The sequence below is a fragment of the Colobus angolensis genome, unplaced genomic scaffold (assembly GCF_000951035.1).
Source record: "Colobus angolensis palliatus isolate OR3802 unplaced genomic scaffold, Cang.pa_1.0 Scaffold5, whole genome shotgun sequence".
NCBI lineage: Eukaryota > Metazoa > Chordata > Mammalia > Primates > Cercopithecidae > Colobus > Colobus angolensis.
The window spans coordinates 18,120,564-18,145,275 of NW_012118487.1; the positions used below are offsets into that span (position 1 = coordinate 18,120,564).

Consider the following 24,712-nt stretch of genomic DNA (forward strand, 5'->3'; position numbering starts at 1 on the left):
TGTTAGCCAGGATGGTCTCAATCTCCTGACCTCGTGATCTGCCTGCCTCGGCCTCCCAAAGTGCTGGGATTACAGGCGTGAGCCACTGTGCCGGGCCATAGTTAGATGTCACTAACCTAAAATGACAGGATTTGCCTTGGACCTCCCATTTCTCAAAGCATATGCAGTTCTCACTTACCTGTGAAGACCATAGTGGAGCTGTAGTGGAATACCTCTAGGAAAGACTAAACAAGTTTCCTTATTTCACGCTATTTTCTTGACCCCTCCACACACCTTCCCCGCACCAATTCAGTCAGAGACATCCATTGCCATAGGAAAAGAAATACACAGCAGAGCATGGAGAACATGATTTGATATTATGGTATCCCAGTTTCAAATGTAGGCTTCTGAAACCCAAAGAGGAGAAAAATTCTTTTTTTTTTTTAAATTTAAGTTCTGGGATACATGTTCAGAATGTGCAGGTCTGTTACACAGGTACACATGTGCCATGGTGGTTTGCTGCATTTCACCTGCAGCAAGGTGGTTGCTGCAACCCTTCACCTAGGTTTTAAACCCCGAATGCATTAGGTATTGTCCTAATGCTTTCTCTCCCCTTGTCCCCCACCTCCCGACAGGTCTCCCTGTGTGATGTTCCCCTCCCTGTGTCCATGTGCTCTCACCATTCAACTACCACTTATAAGTGAGAACATGCAGTGTTTGGTTTTCTATTTCTGTGTTAGTTTGCTGAGAACAATGGCTTCCAGCTTCATCCATGTCCCTACAAAGGAGATGATCTCATCTTTTTTATGGCTGCATAGTATTCTACAGTATATATGTGCCACATTTTCTCTATCCAGTCTACCATTGATGGACATTTGAGTTGGTTCGAAATCTTTGCTATTGTAAATAGTGCTATAATAAACATATGTGTGCATGTGTCTATAGCAGAATGATTTATAATCCTTTGGGTATATACTCAGTAATGGGACTGCTGGGTCAAATGGCATTTCTGGTCCTAGATCCTTGAGGAACTGCCACACTGTCTTCCACAATGGTTGAACTAATTTACACTCCCACCAACAATGTGAAAGCGTTCGTATTTCTCCACAGCCTTACCCACATCTACTGTTTTTTGACTTTTTATAATAATCACCATTCCGACTCGTGTGAGATGATATCTCATTGTGGTTTTGATTTTCATTTCTCTAATGATCAGTGATGATGAATACAACTTACAAGGGATGTGAAGGACCTCTTCAAGGAGAACTACAAACCACTGCCCAAGGAAATAAGAAAGGACACAAACAAATGGAAAAACATTCCATGCTCATGGATAGGAAGAATCAATATCATGAAAATGGCCATACTGCCCAAAGTAATTTACAGATTCAATGCTATTTCCATCAAGCTACCATTGACTTTCTTCGCAAAATTAGAAAAACCTACTTTAAATTTCATATGGAACCAAAAAAGAGTCCGTATAACCAAGAGAATCCTAAGCAAAATTAACAAAGCTGGAGGCATAATGCTACCTGACTTCAAACTATACTGCGAGGCTACAGTAACCAAAACAGCACAGTACTGGTACCAAAACACATATACAGACCAACGGAACAGAACAAAGACCTCAGAAATAACACCACACATCTACTATCATCTGATCTTCAACAAACTTGACAAAAACAAGCAACGGGAAAGGAATCCCTATTTAATAAATGGTGCTGGGAAAACTGGCTAGTCATATGCAGAAAACTGGAACTGGACCCCTTCCTTACACCTTACACAAAAATTAACTCAAGATGGATTTAAGGCTTAAATGTAAAACCCAAAAGCATGAAAACCTAGGCAATACCATTCAGGACATAGGCATTGGCAAAGACTTCATGACTAAAACACCAAAAGCAATGGTAACAAAAGCCAAAATTGACAAATAGGACCTAATTAAACCAAAGAGCTTCTGCAGAGCAAAAGAAACTATCATCAGAGTCAACAGGCAACCTACAGAATGGCAGAAAATTTTTGCAATCTATCCATCTGACAAAGGTCTGATATCCAGAATCTACAAGGAACTTAAACAAATGTACAAGAAAAAAAACAAATGACCCCATCAAAAAGTGGGCAAAGTATATGAACAGACACTTCTCAAAAGGAGACATTTATGCAGCCAACAAACATACAAAAAGACTGATTCTTAATAGTCAAAACTTTTGAATTCAAAAGATGGGTCTCTGGGTTTCAAAAAGCTTTAAGTAAACAGGCTAAGGGTTTCTGCAATAAGCCAGATGAAGAACCAACTTTACCTAACTACATGAGGATTGCTGGGGAGGAGAAAAAAGGGAATCAAGAGAGTTAGAACTGTTAAAATGGTGACTGGCTTGAGCCTTTTACATTTTCTATACGTGAGATATAGGTAAGATCACACATACAAGTTGATTTTTTTCATTCATACCTCCTAAAAATTATGTCACATCATTAAAAGTACACGCATATTTTCAGTGACTTCAAGTAACTGTATTTGTCATAACATACTATAATTTATTCACTTTATTTTTTTAGAGACGGGGTCTTGCTCTGCCACCTAGGTTGGAAAGCAGTGGTAGAATCATAGCTCACTAGAGCCTCAAACCTAGGCTCAAGCAATCATCCTGCCTCAGCCTCCCAAGTAGTTGGGACTGCAGGCAAGCACCACCACACCTGGCTACATACTACAATTTAAACAAATCTTCAGGTTGGTTTAACATTATGAACATTATCTAACATATATGTATCTGCTCAGCCATCCTATTTTTCAATTAATTTTTACAATTTTAAGTCTTTTCTTATTCTCGACTTTTTCTCCAACCCCACTACCAGATATTCAATACTAATAACCAGGTATATTTCCAACCTTAAAATAATCATATTATCCATTTATTATCCTCACATTAGGGTTATTATTTATATAATGGAACCTGATTGTTTTGCCCACTTGGTATCTCCTTCCCCTTCTTTCTATAACAGAACCCAATTATTTTAAGGAAACTTCTGTCCCTCACTGCATGCAGGCCTGGTAAAGGTATCAATCAAGGTGCCTTCTCCTCCCCAGCTAAAGAAAACACACAGATCCAAGTTAGATCAATCAAACTGTGGCTCCTAGAAATGTAAATCTTGGCACAGTGGTAATCCGAACCAATTAATTTTAATAGCTGAACCTTCAAGAGGATATAGGATAATTCCATAGTTCCTGTTACCTAAATATCCAGCTCTTGGATGATAAGAAAGTATGACCTGAAAGTAGCTGCCAAGTTTAAGACAAAAAAAAAATTAAAAACTTTTTTGGAGGGCTGATTACCAGATGCCCGTGACTACTATTCTACTACCCAACTCTACTATCTCCTGGCTGAAAAACAGTAGCAAAAAAGACTGGAAAAAAGATCACTTTTCTTCCAGGTGGCCTAGTAGAGAAATTCCATGACTTTACTACACTTTGAGGTCAGAAAGACCTAGAGTCAAATTCCAGCTCTGCCTCCCAATAGTTCTGTGATCTAGCACAAGTTACTTATTAACCTCTTTGAGTACCTTGGTTTTGTTACCCACTTCTACTAGAGTATGGTATGTGGACTGGAGATACATTATGTAAAACATTCAATACTACACTTGACAAATAGTAGAAAAACAATAAACACAAGCTATTATTTCTGCTCAAATATTTGAGTATTTAAAATTTCATCAGAAAAGCCAGGTGCAGTGGTGCACACCTGTAGTCCCAGCTAATCAGGACACTGTGGCAGGAGGCTGTGTCGTTTGAGCCCAGGAGTTCAAGGCAGCCTGGGAAACAGTGAGATCTCATATCTATTTAAACAACAAACCAAAAACAAACCCCCACACACACACTTCAGCATGCTGCATTATATTACTCATATGACTAAGTTATAATACTGCTTAACCAAAAGACTAACAATATGACAAAGAAAGCCAAAAAAACAAAATGAAACGAAAGTCTGGCTGGGCGCAGTGGCTCATGCCTGTAATCTCAGAACTTTGGGAGGCTGAGGCGGGTGGATCATAAGGTCAGGAGTTCAAGAGCAGCCTGGCCAATATGGTAAAACCCCATCTCTACTAAAAATACAAAAATTAGCTGGGCATAGTGGCATACACCTGTAGTCCCAGCTACTTGGGAGGCTGAGAAAGGAGAATCACTTGAACCTGGGAGGTGGAGGTTGCAGTGAGCAGAGGTTGCGCCACTGCACTCCAACCTGGGCAACAGAGTGAGATCCATCTCAAAATGAAAAAAAAGTCTTAAAAATTTGGACATAAGTTCTTCTACAACTGTATATTGAGCAAAAATCAATTTTTTTTAACAGATAACTTAATTCATTATGCCTGGTACGGACACAGAAACAAATTCTTAAAATGCATGATTCATGAATTTCATAGTTCAGACATTACCAATACTGAAATATCTCCAGCAAGCAGGAAAAATTATTCAATCGATGAACCAAAACTGGCTTGCAACCTTCTTGCAAAAATAACTCTATTAAGAAGATTGTTTTGCCTTATTTTATTTTTTTCAGAGACAGAGAACTTTATAAAGATCAAGCACACCTATGGAAATACAAATCCATTATTTCCTAATATGTGTAATCTAAACAAAAAGACTTAAATTTACCTGTAGGAAAATGATTTAAAATTATTCATTATTCTTTTTCCAATTGAGTGACAGTGGTTAAAAAGAAAAAAAAAGTATTCATTATTCTTTAAAGAAATATTTTTTCTACTCGGGAGGCTAAGGCAGGAGAATGGCGTGAACCTTGGAGGCCGAGCTTGCAGTGAGCCAAGATCGCGCCACCGCACTCCAGCCTGGGGGACAGGGCAAGACTCCATCTCAAAAAAAAAGAAATATTTTTTTCTAGTGAGGAAAGAATAGTCTTTTGAATAAATGATGCTGGGACAACTGGCTATTCACATGTAAAACAATGAAATTGTACCTCTCCCTCACACCATATATAAAAATTAACTAAAAATTGATCCTAGATCTAAAGAGCTAAAACTATAAAATACAGGAGTAAATTTTTGTGATCTTGAGTTAGGCAGTGGTTTTTTAGATATGACACCAATGCACAGGAGAGAAAAGAAAAAAACAGATAAACTGAACTACATCAGAATTAAAATAATCTTTCCCATGCAGACAGAGGTCACTGTTATCTAGCTCATGTCTAATAATAACAGTAAGAATAGCTAATTTTAATTGAGTAAGTTAATGTGTGCCAGACATTGTTCTCAGGACATTATATATATTAGTTCATATAATACTCCCAACAACATGACACAGGTACTATTATCTCCACTTTATACATTTGGAAAACAAGATGCTGAGAGTTAAACAGGCCCAAGGTCACACAGCTAGCAAGTAGGAGAACACGGATTCAAACTCTAGCACTTTGATTCTCAAGTCACTAAAATAATTTCACTGTTGGTTTACATGTATACTTTAAGAAATGTGGACAACCTTCTCTCAGAGTAGGTTAAGAACTATTACATGATGCCTTCTCCCAAACACATATGTATATGCACTTAGCCTTTGGACAATAAATACAATCTTACTCTTCACCATCACTATCCCTCTTTGCCTTTGGTTGCAGTTCACTTTTTCCTATATTATTTAAAATGCTGCAATGCAAAACTGCAGAAGTGGTGAGCACTGCTTTGCTCCCAGCACTCACATCTTTATGCTTTAGCAGAAGTTTATGATAATAGTGCATCCCCGTTCTCAACCTCAGTTGTTCCTAACATCTTATGCCACAGGAAGTGTACCTTTACCCCAGGTGTACTTACAAACAGGTTTTCAAACTAATTTTTAGCTTTTGAAATGTTTTTGCAAAAAAAAGTTGAGATATGTTTCTCACTGACATAGTATATAGATATGTACTTAAATAAAACCAAAATTTAGAAACAATGCTTACTCTTAATAGTTGGTATATACTGATATTTTACTTTGTTTTTTTAATCTTTCCTTTTAAAATACTGGTCACAATTCAACTGGTTTCATGATCAACATGTTAAAACTTGAAGTTTGACAAACACTGAACTAGAAAAATATAGGCATTAATAAAATTGTCTGCTTTACCATAAAGACAAATATAATTTTACCCACAAGCTTTCCACATATATTTGCTGAACTGAACTTTAAAAAACAAAACAAAACAAAACAAAACAAAAAACCTTAATTGCTGCACCTTAAACTGAGCTTATTAGTAAATATCACAGTGACACTGGTAGGAGCCTAAGTCTTTTCTCGAAGGGGTTTATCCAAATAATGGTTTTACATGAAAAATAATGCATATAGTTATTTAATAAGAGTTCCTTGTTACCTCTGTGATCAATCTCCAAAGATGTGAAATGGTGATCCTTGTCATTTAAGTTCATAATGCAGATTACTGTTACATAAGACACAGACAAAACATATGAACCTTTTAAAAAAAAAATTACGGAAGGAATACCATATATTCCTTCACAACCTATTTGCTTCTGTATGTTAAGAGCAGGAAGTCTAGCCCCATATGTTTCTTTTTTCTCTCTCTCTGCGACCGTACTGATAAGAAATGGCCTTCCTGGTAAGGGAGGGGAAAGTAAACGTTATAAGTTGATAGTGGAAGTTCCAGAATGTTAGCAGACTCCAAATCAAAGATTAAAAAGGTAACGGCAAGAATAGTGCCTCATATTTAGCAGGTGGTCAATTAAATGTCTACTGGGTAAATGAATAGCATAAAAGAAGCATATGCTATTAAAATTTGTTCAGTCATTCAGTCATATTTAACTGTCTAAACTGCAAAGACTTGCAAGTTAATGCCAAATCCCAAAGAAGTTTTCCAAAGATACACAACCAGGCAGCAGCAATACTAAGCCCATTACTCAATTTACTGTTTTCTGTTCTGTTGCCACCTCAAATTAAAAAGCTACATCCTTAGTTAGAGATGATAAGGTGGACATTAAGAAATCTGTGTAACTGGAAACAGGTTCCAAATTTAATTATTATGCCTGCATATATGATGAGCTGTATAATACACGAATAAAAAGATTTATAAAATTTGCTATATTTCATAAATTTATAAAATTTATTAGAGAAATCAGAATAAATCCACTTTATGACCTAATTAAAGTTGCAAAGGGCTACAAAGAAACTAGAAATTACACATATGTTAATTTAAAAACAGGAAACAAAACCTGAAAGTACAATTTAAGCTACCAGTCTCCTGCATAAACACAAAGCAGAAACCTCGATGCTGGGAAAACAGCCAAAATTACAAACTTAATCAATGCCGCAGGAAATCTGTTCACACTTTGAAATCTTGATACAAAGCATTTCTGACAAGCCATGAGATGGCATAAAACTAACTATACTTAAGTGTCGGCTATTTTTAGAAAATCAAGCTAGAGGTAGTAATATGAACCACATTTTATTGAAGATTTGAAATTCAGATACTGTGGGAAAAGTACATTTAAAAACAGGCTTTGTTTTATACTGCTGTTGTAGAAACAAGAAGTTTTTGACACCAAATAAACAATCTTTAGTTGTTCCTTTAATTTACAGACACTTAGATGGATTAATTTTTTAAGAAGAGGTTTAATTTTCCAGTTGGATAAAGTATTAGGGCCAATAAAAATATAGTAAGTATCTGAATCCTAAAATCATTTTACAAAGAGCCTACAGAATGTTCCTCTGGCAATAAGAACATCATATAACACCTGGATTTTCAAATAATGTGCAAAAAATGATACTTTTCAGAGGGAAGAAAAAGGAACAAACTTCTATTATAACAGAAACCCAAAAAAGCTTTATTTAGATACATTGCTAAGCTAATGAATGTCAAGAAATAATTTCAGGGAGAAACTTGAAAAAAAAAGATAAAACTTGAAAAAACTTCTATTTCAACGGCAAAGCTATACTTTTTGTGGTTTAAGTCCATCGTTAGTCCTGTAGGATCTGCCATTCTTCTAACTTCCACCTTTCTACACTACCCTTTCCAGTGACTCACAACAAAACTGCCTTTGTTGTACCAAAACTAATCCAAGAGCAACATACTAGGCATTTCCTCCTGTCATAGCATTTACTCATTTTATTATATCCACCAGGAATGCCCAAAAGAACTTGCGTTCCCTTGTGTATGTGAGAACAGTCTACTTTGATAACACCTGTCAAAAGGAGACTCATCTCTTCTTCCCCTAAAGTCCCAAAGAACACTGGGACTTTATTAACTATTATTAATATTACTATTTTTATCATAATTCTCCACAGCACCTAGTAGTGCTATATACGTGTATGTGTGTGTATATATATGTGTATATATATATATATGCTCACTCTGAATGAAACAATTAAATATTTAAAGAACATCGGGACTTTACGGGAAGAAGAAATTTCTCTCATTTCTATCATTCACTAGAAATTTACTAACTTCCTCAGGATTAAGTTTGTTTTTCTTATGCCTCTATCACACTTAAAACACAAGTTACTATGAAGATACATGTAGTGAGAAGCAGTTTAGCCTCATGATTAGAGTACGAGCCAAATATCTGGATGGAATTCTGACTTTTCCTTAACAATTCCTTACCTCAGTCTTGTCAACTAGAAAATGGGGATTATAACAGTACCTACTTCATAAACTTGTGATGAGGATTTAAATGATTTCATACACATAAAGCACTTAGAACAAAATCAGGCACAGTGGCTCGCACCTGTAATCTCAGCTACTTAGGAGGCCAAGGCAGGTGGGTCACTTAAGCCCAGGAGTTGGAGACCAGCCTGGACAACATAGTGAGACTCTCTCTGGAAAAAAAAAAAAAAAAAATTTTGTTTTTTAAATTAGCCAGGCATGGTGTTGCATGCCTGCAGTTCCATGTACCAAGGAGGGTGAGACAGGAGGAACTAAGCCCAGTAGTTCAAGGCTGCAGTTTGCTACAATCACTCCACTGCACTCCAGCCTGGGTGAAAGAGTGATACCTCTCTCTTAAGAAAAAAAAAAAAGAACCCCACTTAGAACAGTATCCAGCTAACAGGAAATTCTAATAAATATTAACTATTATTAATATTACTATTTTTATCATAATTCTCCACAGCACCTAGTAGTGCCATATACGTGTGTGTGTATATATATATGTGTATATATATGCTCACTCTGAATGAAACAATTAAATATTTAAATAATTGTTAAAGGCCCTCATGGAGTAAATGGAGGCTCAGGCCCAAAAGATCAAATCCATTATAAAGGGTTGGTAGAAGAAAGAAATTTGACCTCCAAAACTACTTAAACATCTTGAACAAATTAAGAAGAAAAAGTGTAAAACTAACAGTCCAAATAAGCCAAGCATTTCTTCCTGATAAAAAAGGAAGAGACCTTTTGAGAAAGCTTGATTGTTTCTATATAGGAAATATACCCCTAAAGATGGCTATTTCTGAAATGTCATCTTAATTTCTAATCTATCAATAGTACATTAAACTAATTCTATTTTGAATCTACTTATACTTCCAGACTTGACATTATTTACTTAAGTAGGAAGCTTCACCATTTACCATCTCACCTTGAAAAGTAGTATTAAATTCAATTTACCCAGCAAATCCCTGGCTATACCACGCAGGGATTTACTAAACAGATTCATGTTTACTTTATTGATATCCTTCACAATTTTATACTTTATCTGCCTCTTCACTATCGGCCTGAAGATCAATTTTAATCATTATATAGTTTTGTTCTTCCTCACAGGGAAGCTGATTCAGTTTTTTCGATCTGTTAGCTCCCTGTCTCCATCAATTCCATTGTGTTGACCCATGGCTACAACGGTTCATAAATTACAGAAAACATATAACATCTTACGCATAGACACTAGGATACTACAGTATGTTTGAGGTAATACAGTGCAGACATGCAAGCCTAATAACTCACTTATCTCAACTACACATACACAATGTTACTTTCAATAACAATGGCTTATATTAATAGATTAAGTCTCATCAAGGGATAAAGAACCTAATTGAGCTGCCAAGAGTGGGACTGATTTAGATCCTAAGCAAGATTCTTAAAGGATTATTTATGAAAGCATAATAGAAATAAAAAGCTTACATTTTGGTAATATCAGTAACCATGCCTACTCTCACATAAGTTTTGACTTATTTCTTATTATTTTTATATTTTACACTGAGACAGTCCATAAGTAAGTTCTGTCAAAGACTATTAAGCTTCACAAAAGGAATTTAAATTTCTAAAGCCCAGGTATTCTATCATCATTAACAACCAAATGTTCTAATAGCATGAGGAAAATATAGCCTGTCTTGTTTTACAGTTTAATTACTGACTAGCAAATAATGTGACATTTGAACAGTAACTATTCATTCACCTTGCTTCCTGTTTAAAGAAATCCTTACCAGAAAACTGATAATGAGAACATAGGAAATAGAAGAACTTAAGATCGCAACATTAAGAATAAAAAAATAAAAAACTCTGGGTGGTGTGATTATGAGAAATTATTTTCTTCTTTATGCTTTTAGATATTTCTTCCAAATGTTCTAACATATACATATACCCATATATTGAAATTTTATTAGGAAGGCTACTCTGTAAGAGAAAGCACAATATATGTAACATGATCCTTACATAGCTTTTCTCAAAATGTAAAAAGCAAGTTTTTACTAACTACAGAATACTACAAGATAATGTTACAACTGTTCAGACCCTAAAATAGTGTCTAGCAGACACAATGCAACCAATAGACATTTGTTGAATACATTATGTTTAAATTATAGTGGAACTTAATACTAAAAGAAAAGTGTTATCAGAACACAAAGTCTATTTTAAATAAAGCAGGCTAATTATATTAGAAAAACATTATTACTTCCTTATATACTTACAAATAAAAGTTTGGGTTAAATCATAAGGTCAGTTTATAATATCATGCAGTAATTCAAACTAATGTGGCTCAAAAATGAAGTCACATAAGCTAAGAGATTTTTCTTGAAGTTCAATTTTTTTCTAGGACAACAAATGTCAACCAGTCTGTTTTTAGAATATGCAATTTAACAAAAATGAAAAAAAGGGCAGTAATTAACATGCAATCAATTTTAAGGAGACTAAGGAAGTGACTGCCAAAAGATTTACAGGCATGCTGGGTGCTCTTCTGCTTTTCACAAACCAATAACTATTATTTTTTTCTGACATTTAGTAAAGTACCCTAAACGTGTTTTATCCTATCAAATTTCACAAGATACCTGTGGAAGACAATGTAGTATGTTACTCAGTTGAAATACATATTAAATAAAAAGTATTAATATAGAAATTATTCATCTTTATTGTCATTTTAAAATGTTCTAAAATGTAGGTAAAGCTTTTGCTATAAATTTATTTTGTGGTATAAAATCTATATGGTAATTGGCAGCAGCTGAAATATAATGGTACATAATCACCTGATTTATCTGGGTAAATTAAAGGAAATGTAAGTTTTCTAAAGGAAGAAAAACGTCACTTTTTAGGTGCCAACCAACGCGACTTTAGTTGGCTGTAAAAGCATATTAATTCATTTTCAGAGTTAGAAAGAAGATTTTCATGCAGAAGATGGAGTCGGAGCCCGACGTGATCTGAAGCAGTACTAATCTGCACAGAGAAAACAATCAGGGATGGCTACATAACCATTCAGAAGGTTGTATTTTCCCCTTACTAACAACCCAGGGCAACTAAACAATGTACAGCAGTATTTAAAGGACAAACGAGAACCAGTTTAAGCTAGAGGACCGCCCAGCCGCATGCAAAACATACCAACAGAGAATTCACAGCAAGGGGATGGTATTACCTCTTTTATGTAATTCCCTCAGGGGAATATTGTCTCCTCCCCCGTCATAAGGCAAATAAGGGTCGGAAGAAGCATCCATAATTAGAATTTTTAAAAAGAAGAAAAAGAAAAAGAAAAGCTTGCTAGCTTAAAAGGAAAGTGGCATTTCTTCCATCCCTGCTGCAGCAAGCAAGGGAGATGCCATATTTGATGAGGTTAGAACTGTAGTTCGACTCGCTGAAGCAACTGGGTTCTTCCACAGTGGATGATGTCATCAAAGGGAAATTATTGCAGCCTGGTTGCTACTGGCTACAATCTAGCAAGGCTTAGAGGCGGAACAGCCTTCTTAATCAGGTCCTGCTACGTATGACAATGACTAAGCTCCAAGTATAACACACAAAACTGGTTTGAGAATTTTAAAGCACTCACAATACAGCTTCTGTAGCATCAGTAGTAACGACAGTAAAACAATAGAAACATTATTTCTTTTGGTTTTAAGATAAATACAAAGGGGAAGAAGTAATACAGAGATGTAAAAAGGAAATTCTGAATGCAGACAATGCCCTTTTTCATTTCTAATGTAAAAAAATGAGAGCAGTACTCTAGTAAGTTTGTGTGCTTTTACGAGAGAATGTACCAGTTTTATACAGTAATGTCATGTGAGTCATAGCCATAAAAAAACTACAATATGCCAAAGGTTTCTCAAGAAACTTGGTTCTAAGTCTATTAAAAATAAAAAATAGTCTACAATATACAGCAGCCTTTCATTGAGGATTTAAAAACCAAATAACTGAAGAGTTGAATAGTGTTTTATCCCACTCACCAATCTCCTCCAGCAGCTTCTTGTTTCCTTTCTTGAAGGAACTAGCTAGTAAGGCATCGTAGCTTTTGAGGAGAAAAAAAACTTATCAACATACTAAGTAACTTTACTATTGTGTGTGCGTAAACTATGCAAAAAAGGTTTACTAAGCAGAAGACTTTCCTATCTCTACTAGCTTCGTATTTTTCTTACCTCATAAGGGTTTCGTGTTTTTGAAATAACTTTTAGCAAAATGTGTCTCAACTTTTCTAGAAATTGTTATAAAATTCAGAAATTGTTTCTTTAATAGAAATTTTTATGAATTTTAGTTATTTGGGGTCTTCTAAAAAAACTGTATAGGTTAAATCAAGTTTTTGTATTTTAAATCTCGTTTAAATCTCAGATAAACAGAGCTTCTTATAAAATCTCACCTGGAATTTGGGAGACAGGGTTCCGGGAAAGGAATATAGACTAGAATTACTGCCACAGGAATACTCTATCTTATCCTGATTCTAGCTATTAAAATTTATGATAAGATAGTAGGTGTTTTTTCTTTATTTTCTGTATTTTTCAAATTTTCTTGGCAATTTTTTCTTCTATGCTCCTTCCTGCACACTGAGTCAATAATTTTTTAAAACAAGGAAAGCTCTGACAAAGGCTAACTGTACTAAATTAGCTCAATGTAAATTTGGAAGTTTGTGGTTCTTCTGTATGTTCTACCACCATATAATTTTTCTAAATATTTAATTACATGGAGTTGATAAAGGATTTTGTTTTTATACCATTCATGTTCTTATACGTTTTTACATAAAAAATCAAAATCTATCCACAAGATTTCCCAGTATTTGTAGGCACTCTCTTCACTTGTTTTTCCTGATCTACAACTTGATCATAAAGAATGAAAATGATAGTCAGCACTCACTGAAGGGTCAAATCCTCCTGGTAAAATAAATATTGACAATGCCTCGTATGTAAAAGTTTTGTAGCCCTTTTGAATTATTTTTTAAAGATAAACAATTGTGTGTATATATAATATATAATCTATATAATTATATCTGTATAGAATTAAGTTTTGAATAAGACACATCAAGCCCTTAGCAATTGTTATCACTGAGACATAAGGTAGAGAGGCTGGGGGGTACATTCAGTGTTTATATAATTCCACACTGTTTAAACAAATATATTACTTCTATAATAATAAACCTAAAAATCTTTAAAACTTCAGAAGTAAACACTTCCCTTGTGATTATGGGGTCCACAGCTGCCACTTTCTTAAAGTAAAAGTATCAGTACACAGGTTAAGTCCAATCACAATTTAGAAAAGCACAAGGTAGACCGGAAGGTGTGGCAAAAGAGGACTTTGACACATAAGAGGACTTTGACAGAGACTTTTTATTACCAGATTAACTAACTGCATTACAAAGAGGGTGGAGCCCAGGTAGAGAGAGAGTAGAAGACAAATTCAAGAATTCCTAGGCATAGCTCTGGAGCAGGATGGAATTCTAAAGACCCAAAATCACAAGTAGCACACATGAAGGCATCAAAATTCAAAAGGAGACGTTATTTTTACTTTCTAACGCACCCTCGATTGTAATCTCAACTTCATGTGGAAATCTGGATAAATCACAACCTCTCTGGGATGTCTCTGTATCTACAAACCAGGAAGGCAGAATAGATGACAATAATCTTTTAAGAGTTCTACCTTTAAGCCCCTTATAACAGTAAGGATTTGAGAAATCTACAATATTAGAAGTACTTAAATTTTAAAACAATAAAAATAAATTTTAAACAATTTTTTTCCCTTTAGATCTACCAACTTATAGAAAATACAGGAGCAGGGAAACATGTTAAATTATAGTTCAAAAATGTAATCAGGAAAAAACCAAACTAGGAAACAAATGACCTGTTTTCTTCAACAAATACAATTTAGTAAGGAAAAAGGTAGAGAGGAAAACCTATGGAATTTTTTTAAAAAGACTTAAAAGATAATAATACAATTTTTTAAGAAAAAATTGGGGAAATGGGAAACACAAGATATTTGATTTTAAGGAGTTATTCATATTTTAAAATAATGACCTTTAAAAGAATCTTAATCTTTTAGAAATACACAATACATATGTATATCTATCTACCTATATAAATGACACACTGTTTCAGATTTATTACAACACAATTGAGGGAGTAGAAATGAAGCAAAATTGGTTATGAATTGTTAATTATTTAAAGTAAGTGACCAGGATGAAAAGGTACACAATATTCTTCTCCATATGTTTCAATGTTTTAGAATTTATTCCATAATGAAAAGATTTTTTATTTGTATTTATTATTTTAGAGACAGGGTCTCACTCCAACGTCCAGGCTGGAGTACAGCGGCATGATCATAGCTCACTGAAGCTTTGACCTCTTAGCTCAATCTATCCTCTCGCCTCAGCCTCCCCAATAGCTGGGAATACACACGTGTGTGCCACCATGCCTGGCTAATTTTTTAATTTCTTTTTTTGTAGAGATAGGTCTTACAACTTGTCCAGGCCCACCCAACACTGTCCACTGCACCAAGCCAAAAAGATTTTTAAAAGAATGCTTACAAATAAAATCACTTACATGAGATAAACATTAATTAATAGAAGTAGGTTAAAAACTGTAGCTTGCAATCCATCAATATGGTTGTAATATGGTTTGGATCCGTATCCTCACCCAAATCTCACGTTGAATTGTAATCCTCAACGTTGGAGGCAAGGCCTGGAGGGAGGTGACTGGATCATGGGGTGGAGCCTACATGAAAGGTTTAGCACCATCCCCTTTGTGCTATCTCATCATAAAGTACTCCTGAGATCTGGTTCTTTAAAAGTGTGTAGCACCTCCCTCACTGCCCTCCTTGCTCCTGCTCTGGCCATGTAAGACATGCTAGCTTCTCCTTCACCTTCTGCCATGAATGTAAGTTTCCGGAGGCCTCCCCAGAAGATGCTGTGCTTCCTGTACAGCGTGCAGAACTGTGAGCCAATTAAATCTCTTTTCTTTATAAATTACCCAGTCTCCGGTACTTCTTTATAGTATCATGAGAAGGGACTAATACAGGCTGCTTTAAGTTTACATTTGGACACACTATGTGGCACTAAACCTTAACTTGCATTGTCAGTCATTCTCCCTATCAAAATGCATCAGAGAAAAAAAAAAAAGATATAGCAGCGCTTTCCCGGGGAGACAATCAACAAACTACACAATTAGTTGTAAAGTTATTGAAGGCTTAAAGAAAGAAGAGGTGGAAATTCTTAAAACTGACAAGCCAGAAAATAAATTGAAAAAAATGGTTTTATAATATTCATACCTCATAAACATAAGAAGTTTTAGTTTCCAATATAGCTATCTGGTTACCCAAATAACATATCACAGGAATAAAAATACGAAGAGTTTGCTTTCACAGATATCACACAATTGGCCCAGGCATGGCGGCTCATGCCTGTAATCCAAGCACTCTGGAGGCTGAGGCAGGAGGCTCACTTGAAGCCAGGAGTTCAAGACCAGACTCGGCAACATAGGGAGATTCCTGTCTTTACAAAAAATTTTTTAAAATTAGCTGGACATAGTGGCACATGCCTGCGGTCCCAGCTACTCAGGAGGCTAAAGTGGGAGGATCACTTGGGCCCTGGAGGTCAAGGCTGCAGTGAGTCATGATTGCACTACTGCACTTCAGCCTGGGCAATACAGCAAGACCCCATCTTAGAAACAAACACAAAAAACATCACACAATGATCAATTTTTCAAAATCAGAACCAAAAACAGCAAACATGTTTTAAAGCCTAAACAATTCCTTTTGAAGGAATTTCTCAAATATATTCAGGCATGAACATAAGCTAATACAAAGACTAAGCAAAAAAAGATTTTAAGAGTTCTAAATTTTAGAAATATTTAAATCCAAATATGCCACTATTTACATTAAGGATAACCAAACTAAATGCTCCAATTAGAAAATAAATGCTACCTAATTGGATTTGAAAGTTCAACTATATAGTTAGAAGAGTTTCAACAAAACACACAGATGCAGAAAGACTGAAAGTAAAGAGGATAAAAACAGTATAGTACGCAAACTCTAATCCAAAGAATATTGGGAGTTATATTAATATCAAAGTAGATTGTAAGATAAAAAACTATAATTAGAAATAGAGTTATTTAAAAAATAAGAGTGGTTCAATTCACCAGGAAGATATAACCTAATAACCTAAGATCAAAGTATCTAAAGCAAAATTGACAGAATGACAAGAAGCAGTAGATAAATGTGCAAATAGAGTGAAAATGTTTTAACACATCACTTATCAAATACTTAACAGAAACAAACAAGGAGAATAAGCAGTAAAGAAACAGATTATTTTAACAGATTAACAAACTTTACCTAACGAAGATGGAGAGAACACCATAACCAAAAACTTCACATTATGTACTATTATAGTATACATGGAACATTTACCAAAGTTGACTTTTTTTCTGGGCCACAATGCAAGTTGCAAAAAATTTCAGCACCCTGAAATTACATAATGCATATTCTTGGACCGCAATAATATTATAAATAATTAAAAACAGCCAGAAATTCCTCATGTGTTGGAAATTATAAACTGTACTTCTAAATAACCTATAGCCCAAAGTAGACATCATTATAAAAGTTAAAAATGATTTTTAAATAGTGGTAATAAAAAAGGCATATGGCATAGAATTAAAATAGTATCTGAAAAAAATGTATAGCTTTAAATGCACTTAAAGGAAAACACAGCTTAACTGAGGAGCTAACCATCCAGTTCAAGAAATTAGAAAAAAAAAAAAAAACCATCAAAATAAACTCAAAGAAAGTAGAAGGAAATAAGATCAGAAACTAATGAAACAGAAAAGAAATACATAATAGAAAAGAACACCAAAGGCAAACCAATTCATCGGAAAAACTAATGATTGATAAATCTACAGTGACACAGATTACGGGGGAGGGCAAGGGAAGAGAAAGAAGAACAAGAGAGGGGAAGAAGGGAAAGGAGGAGGGAAGGGAAGGAGGGAGTAGGAGAAAGGAAAGGAGACGGAGAAGAAGAATTGGGAAAAAGAGAAGAAAAAGACACATAACCATTATCAGGATGAAAAACCAACAGTACAAAATGGGGAGTCTAGAAATAGACCCTCCTATATATAATGAGCCCTTCATATACTTCAGAGGTGGCACTGTACAAGAGTGGGTAAAAAACTGTTTTCTAGTAATTGATGTTGGGGCAACTGGCTATCTGATATGGTCTGGTTGTTTTGTCCCCTCCAAATCTCATGTTGAAATGTGATTTCCAATGTTAGAAGTGGGCTTAGTGGGAGGTGTCTGGGTCATGGAGGTGTACCCTTCATGAATGGCTTGGAGCCCTCACCATGGTAATGAGTGAGCTCTTGCTCTGTTAGTGAGTTCACAACGAAGCTGGTTGTTTAAAGGAGCCTGGCTCATGCTACCCCTCTCACCATGTGACACGCCTGCTTCCACTTCAGCTTCTATTATCATCGGAAGCTTCCTGAGCCCTCACCAGAAGCAAATGCCAGCACTATGCTTTCTATACAGCCTTTATGACCTCTTTTCTTTTCTTTCCTTTTTTTTTTTTTTTTTTTTGAGATGGAGTCTAACTCTGTCACCCAGCCTGGAGTGCAGTGGCATGATCTGGGCTCACTGCAATCTCCACCTCCCAGGTTCAAGCAATTCTCCTGCCGCAGCCTCCTGAGTAGCTGGGATTACAGGCACCCATCACCATGCCTAATTTTTTGTATTTTTAGTGGAGACGGGGTTTCATCATGTTGGCCAGGCTGGTTTCGAACTCTTGACCTCAGGTGATTCACCCACTTGGGCCTCCCAAAGTGCAGGGATTACAGGCTTGAGCCACAGGGCCCGGCCAACCTCTTTTCTTTATAAATTGTCCGGCCTCAAGCATTCCTTTACAGCAATGCAAAACAGACTAGCACACTATCTATATGGAAAAAAAATGAATACACTCTAACACATAAACACACACATATAGAAATCACTCGGATGACTATAGAACTAAATGTAAAAGGCAAAGCTCTTACAAAATAATATAGAAAAATGTCTTCATAACATCAGGATAGGGATGTTTTTTAAAATGAAGACACAAAGAGCCTTGGCCATAAAGCAAAAGATTAACACATAGGACCACATTACAACTAAGAATATTTGTTCATAATTTGTCCATTAGAAGAGTGAAATGCACTCCATAGAAGATATCTGTAACACATTTACCCAACAAAAAGTTTGTGTCTAGAAAATAAAGAACTTCTACAAATCTGTAAGATAGATACTCCCAAAGAAAGATGAGCAAATGACCCGAATCGGTACTTTGAAAAGGATTTCCAAACAGACATGAAAAGAAGCTCAATCTCTTTGACTACAAAGAAAATGTAAATTAAAACCACAATCAAAATCTATACATAGCACACTGACAAAATTAAAAGTGTGACAATATCAAGTGGTTAGTGAATGTGAAGCAATGGAAGCTCTCATACATTCTTGGTCTGAATGTATACTGAAACACTACTATGGAAAACAGGACCTATGACCCAAGAAGTTCACATCCAGGACAAATAAAATTTGTGCCCCTAAGGACCTAAGTACCACACAAGTACATGCATAATATTCAAAGTAGCATTGTTAATAACCACCAAAACCTGTTAGGAGCTTAAAGATTCATCAAAAGTAAAATAGGCAAACTGTAGTAAATTCATTTTTTAAAAATGATATGCAATAGTTTAGAGCAACCACACAGCTACTACCTGCAACAGCATGCATGATTCTTGAAACCCACATTGTGTGAAACCAAGAAACAAAGGCACATATACTATATGATTCCATTTTCTTAACTTTCAAAAACAGGCAATGCTAAATTATATACTTCTTTTCTCAACACACCATTTCTGGCTTGAATAAATTATATTCTTAAGGATGCATACTGAGGTGAGCAAACCGTAAAGTAAAGCAAGAAAGTGATTAGACAAAGAGAAAATAGTATTTACCTTCAGAGGGAAAGGAAGGGTTGCGATTAGGAACATACGCAGGAGGCTTCTGGAATATGGTTATGCTTTATTTTCTTAACCTGCGTGGGCTACAAAGATGCTTGCTTTGTAATAACTCATTAAACTACACAATTATGTTTTATGCATTTTCTGATGTGTTATGTCACAATTCAAAAGTCTTTAAGTTAAAAACGTATCCTAAGTATCTCTAATTCTATTAATATCTAATGTGGATTTCTTTTTTTTTCCCTACCTAAATCTTTCTAGTTTAATCTTATTTACAGTCTCAATCAGTTGTAGGTAACAAATTTCATAAGCATCTAAACTGACTTTAATGTATTCTAAGGTGCTGCTTTTTCCAAGGAATTTCCTCTGTATTTCAGAACTGTGTAAAATAGATCCATAGACTTCCTATGATTTTATGTATAATCAATCCTCTGTATCCAGGGGTTCCACATCTGTGGTTTCCACATATGTGGATTCAACCAACTATGGCTTGAAAATATTTGGGAGGAAAATGGATGGTTGTTCTGTTCTGAATATGAACAGGCTTCCTTTTCTTGTCGTGATTCCCTAAGCAATACAGTAGCACAACTATTTACACAACATTTATATTTTATCAGGTATTATAAGCAATCTACAGACAATTTAAAGCATATAAGAGGATGTGTGTAGGTGATATGTAAACACTATGTCATTTTATATAGGAGACTCGAAAATCCATGCATTTTGGTACCTAAGGGGCTCCTGGAGCCAAACTCTCACAAATACTGAGAAATGACTGTATTTACTTCGGCTTATGATTTTACAGGTTTAGCACATAACTCCTTCAGCCCTTTTCAACTGAAATTCTTAACCAGAACCACAATACAAAACATGAAACTTGAAAATTTTCTCAATTCTCCCAAGGACAGTTTGTAGGTAATATTCTACATGCACAGAAGAAAAGTTAATTTGTCCCATCATGACATCAGGGTGAGAAAGGTAGAGTGAAGAGGTAGTCATTTTAGTTAACTTTCTTTGAAAGTTTTTTAAGAAGAAAAGTGCAATGACAATAATTAAGGTGGTAACTGCAGTATAAACCACTAGTTTCTGGATATTATGAAATTAAGCTCACTTATTTCCAATGACCTTTGTGATGATAACTATCCAGTACTTGACTGACTTTCCACTGGCATCTTAGGCTAATTTTATCAAGGCACCAGTTTATTATTAATACCAACTACTTTCCTAGTTCATTAGTAACATCCTGAATTACAGCATTTCATAAACTTAGTATGAGTTTGTCTTCCCTAAACACATTAGCTAACTCTTAAATAAACACACAAATTTGGGCAGTCTCCTAATCCCTCATATAAGCATAATAGGTTAACTAGGTTGATCTGGCTGAAGCAGTCTGGAGACACAGGTGTAGAATGTTTACAAAGTAGTTGGCAACAGAAGGTGAAGTGTCAAATGTATTAAGAACATGACCCTGCTTAGAATAAATATCAGATGAACTTTAGAATTATTTGTTTATTTCTAAAAATAATTCTGAGTAGAGCATTTAAAAGAGCTTTGACCTTTTCCCAACAGACATTAAATGGTAGCAGTCTTTGTTAACTTCATTTAAGAATTTCTTATAAAAACTCTACCAAAGATTTGCAATGTAACCATTCTATACTTTCTATACTGGCTTAAGAATATACGTTGTCAAATTTGACTTTAGTGTCAAATGTCTTACTCATAAGAATACTACCAATGTTACCCGAAAATGCCAGATAAAACAATAAAACTAAAATCAACTTGTCATCTACTGAAGACAATATGCGCAAACATAACCTTTGAAACTCTGTAGCAAAGCCAAATTCTTCTGAGAATACTTTTCTTGGAGCTATACCACAACTTTATACTGTTGGAAATTTTTCTGTGCTTATAAATCTACATACGAGAATACCATGATTCCTAAAACACCTTTCTTGGATTTATTAATGTTTTCTACCAGCAGTTAATATCAAAGAGCTTCATTATTCTCATTCACAGAAAGAATCAATGCCAACTGTTTTATCAGCACTCAGACTTTACCTTTAGCAACAATTCCACCACTCACTGTTTTTATGTTTGTTTGTTTGATTGATAGGGTCTCACTCTGTCACCCAGGCTAGATGGAGTCCAGTAGCATGATCATGGCTCACTGCAGCCTTGACTTCCCAGCCTCCCAAGTAGCTGGGACTACAGCCGGGAACCACCATGCTCCAGCTAATTATTGTATTTTTTGTAGAGACAAGGTCTTGCCATGTTGCCCAGACTGGTCTCAAGCTCTTGGACTCAAGCAATCTGCCCGCTTCGGCCTCCCAAAGTGCTGGGATTACAGGCATGATGAGCCACTGTGCCCAGCCTTCCACCACTATTTTTCAAAACATCATATTCACTACACATTAATGGATGTTTTATTTCTGTGAACTGAAAATACATTTGTGTATCTGATTATGATGCAACCATTAAAAATGATTTAAGCTCTTGCACCATAAGGCAGTGTTTCATGTATTAAAAATCTTCTGCCTTATAAATGGCACTACCAACTGCATGTGCTAGAAATATAGAACATTTGTCCTTATACTCCCTCATTCTACATCAAAACAATCAGTATAGCTGGCTGATTTTACTCCTAAATCTATTTTGAATCTCTCTACTCTCTATCACTACTTATAGCCCTAGACACTATAATTTCTTTTCTGAACTATGATATTTACCTCCACGCACTCACCACCTAACAATCCATTTGCCCCCACAGCCTCTGAATGATCTTTTAAAATTACAAAGATCTTATGACTCCCTTGATTCAAAAATCTTCAGTGGTTTCCCACCACTCTTGGGGAAAAGTGCCAAAAACTTTACATGTATTATTTAGACCTTGCTTAACTACCTCTTAAGCCTCAGTCCCTCCCTTTCTAGGTATCATTCTCTACACTCCAGCCATTTTACCTCTAACGCTCCAAGCTCCTTCCCTCTGCCTGCAACTGCACCTGTACAAGCTCCCAGCACCTCCAATGCCCTGCTTCCTTCTTTCACATGCCTAACTTGCATTCATTTTTCAGTTCTCATCTTAAATAATATATTTTCAATTTTGATTTCCCCACTTACATGTTCTCACAGTCATACTTTTTTTTTTTTTTTTTTTTTTAAAGATATTCTCATTTTATCACCCAGGCTGGAATGCAGTGGCACCATCTCAGCTTACTGCAACAACCTCTGCCTCCTGGATTCAAGTGATTCTTGTGCCTCAGCCTCCTGAGTAACTGGGATTACAGGCATGCACCACCACACCTGGCTGGTTTTTGTATTTTTAGTAGAGACAGGGTTTAGCTATGTTGCCTGTCTCAAACTCCTGGCTTCAAGTGATCCATCTGCCTCAGCCTCCCAAAGTGCTGGGATTATAGGCATGAGCCACTGTGCCTGGCTGACATTCATACTTCTTTACAGCCCTTACCATATCACAGTTGTACCTTTTTTTGTGAGATTGTTTAATAGTACTCTCTATCACTAGAGTATAAGCTCCAAAAGAGAAGGACACATCATTCTTCTTCACTGCTCTATCCTTAGCACCTACCAAGATGTCTGGTCCACAAAGGAGTCTAGTAATTATTTGCTGAATGAAATACACATAGCATTCAATCTAGAAAAAAACATATCCCAATAATCAGTTATCTCTGGGTGGTAGGAGTACAGGTAGTTTTCATTTTCTACCTTATGTTTTTCATCATTTATATTTTCTACAATAAGCACATTTTGCTTTTATTACTTGAAAGTTAACTCTTTCCAACCCATTTTTAAAAATAAACTTCATTTTGGAATAATTTTAGATTTACAAAAGTTGCAAAGACAGTACAGAGATGTCCCAAAATACCTCTCATTCATAGTTTCCCCAATTGTTAACACGTTACATTTCCATGATACATTTGTCAAAACTAAGAAACTGACATTTGTATATTATTATTAAGTAAACTCCAGACTTTACATAGATTTCAGCACCTTTTCCATGAGTGTCCTCTTTCTATTCCAGGTCCCAATACAGGATCCACACTGCATTTAGCTATCTTGTCTCCCTAAACTCCTTTGGTCTTAGTTTTTCAGTCTTTCCTAGTTTTCATGATTTTGACTAGTCAGGTATCCTGTAAAATGTCATCCAGTCTAAGCTCATCAGTTGCTTTTCTTGTGATTAGACTAGGATTATGGGTCTTTGGAAAGACTATCACAAAGGTGACATGCTCTTCTTGTCACATATCAAGTGTACATGATATCTATGATATATCACTGGTGATATTAATTCACTATTTGGCTAAGATAGTGTTTTCCAGGTTTTTCCCTACTCTATTCTTTGGAAGTAAGTCAGTAAGTCTAGCCCACCCTCAAGGGAGGTAGGAATTAAGCTTCTCCTCCATAGAATGGAATGGGTACATAAATTATTTGATGGGAGATTTGTCTCTTTTACCTCATATTTATTCAATTCTTTATATCAACTTATATCCTTTGTATCATATATATGGGATTATTTTATACTTTGAGTTATAATTCATGCTACATTATTTTTGTTGCTCAAATTATTCCAGCTTTGACCCTTGGGAGCTTTTTCAGGTAACTTCCTGTGTTCCTTTGATGTGCCCCCATCCTTTTGTTTTATGAGTACTTCTTCACTCCTGGTACTACAAGACACTCTGTCCACATTTTGTATTTCTACTCTCTCAGTCCTAGACTCTGCCATTCCTCCTAGGCAATCCAGGTCATTACTAAGATCTAAAGTTAACCATTTAAGATTTTTTTTTTTTAATTGAGATGGGGTCTTGCTCCGTCACCCAGGCTGGAGTGCAGTGGCAGATTTTGGCTAACCTTGACCTCCCCAGGCTCAAGTGATCTTCCCATCTCAGCCTCCTGCATATTGAGGACTACACGCAAGCACCACTATGTCCAGCTAATTTTTCTATTTTTTTGTAGAGACAGGGTTTCGCCATATTGCCCAGGCTGGTCTCGAATTCCTAGGATCAAGAGATACACCCACGGCCAGGCGCGGTGGCTCACGCCTGTAATCCCAGCACTTTGGGAGGCCAAGGCGGGCGGATCACGAGGTCA

At 35.7% G+C, this 24,712-nt stretch overlaps 1 protein-coding gene across 6 annotated transcripts in view; it reads right to left on the reverse strand.

Annotated features, from left to right (window-relative positions):
- CLCN3 (chloride channel, voltage-sensitive 3) overlaps positions 1 to 24,712 on the reverse strand; it is a 107,438-nt gene that overhangs the window by 50,004 nt on the left and 32,722 nt on the right. For 2 of the 6 annotated variants that reach the window (XM_011959629.1, XM_011959626.1), the window contains exon 1: positions 11,797 to 12,179. The exons of the other annotated variants lie outside the window; for them this stretch is intronic. In XM_011959629.1, coding sequence (XP_011815019.1) covers positions 11,797 to 11,875 — 79 coding nt within the window. In that variant the 5' untranslated portion in view covers positions 11,876 to 12,179. Of the gene's footprint in view, positions 1 to 11,796; positions 12,180 to 24,712 lie in introns of those variants that run through there. 6 annotated transcript variants of the gene reach the window in all.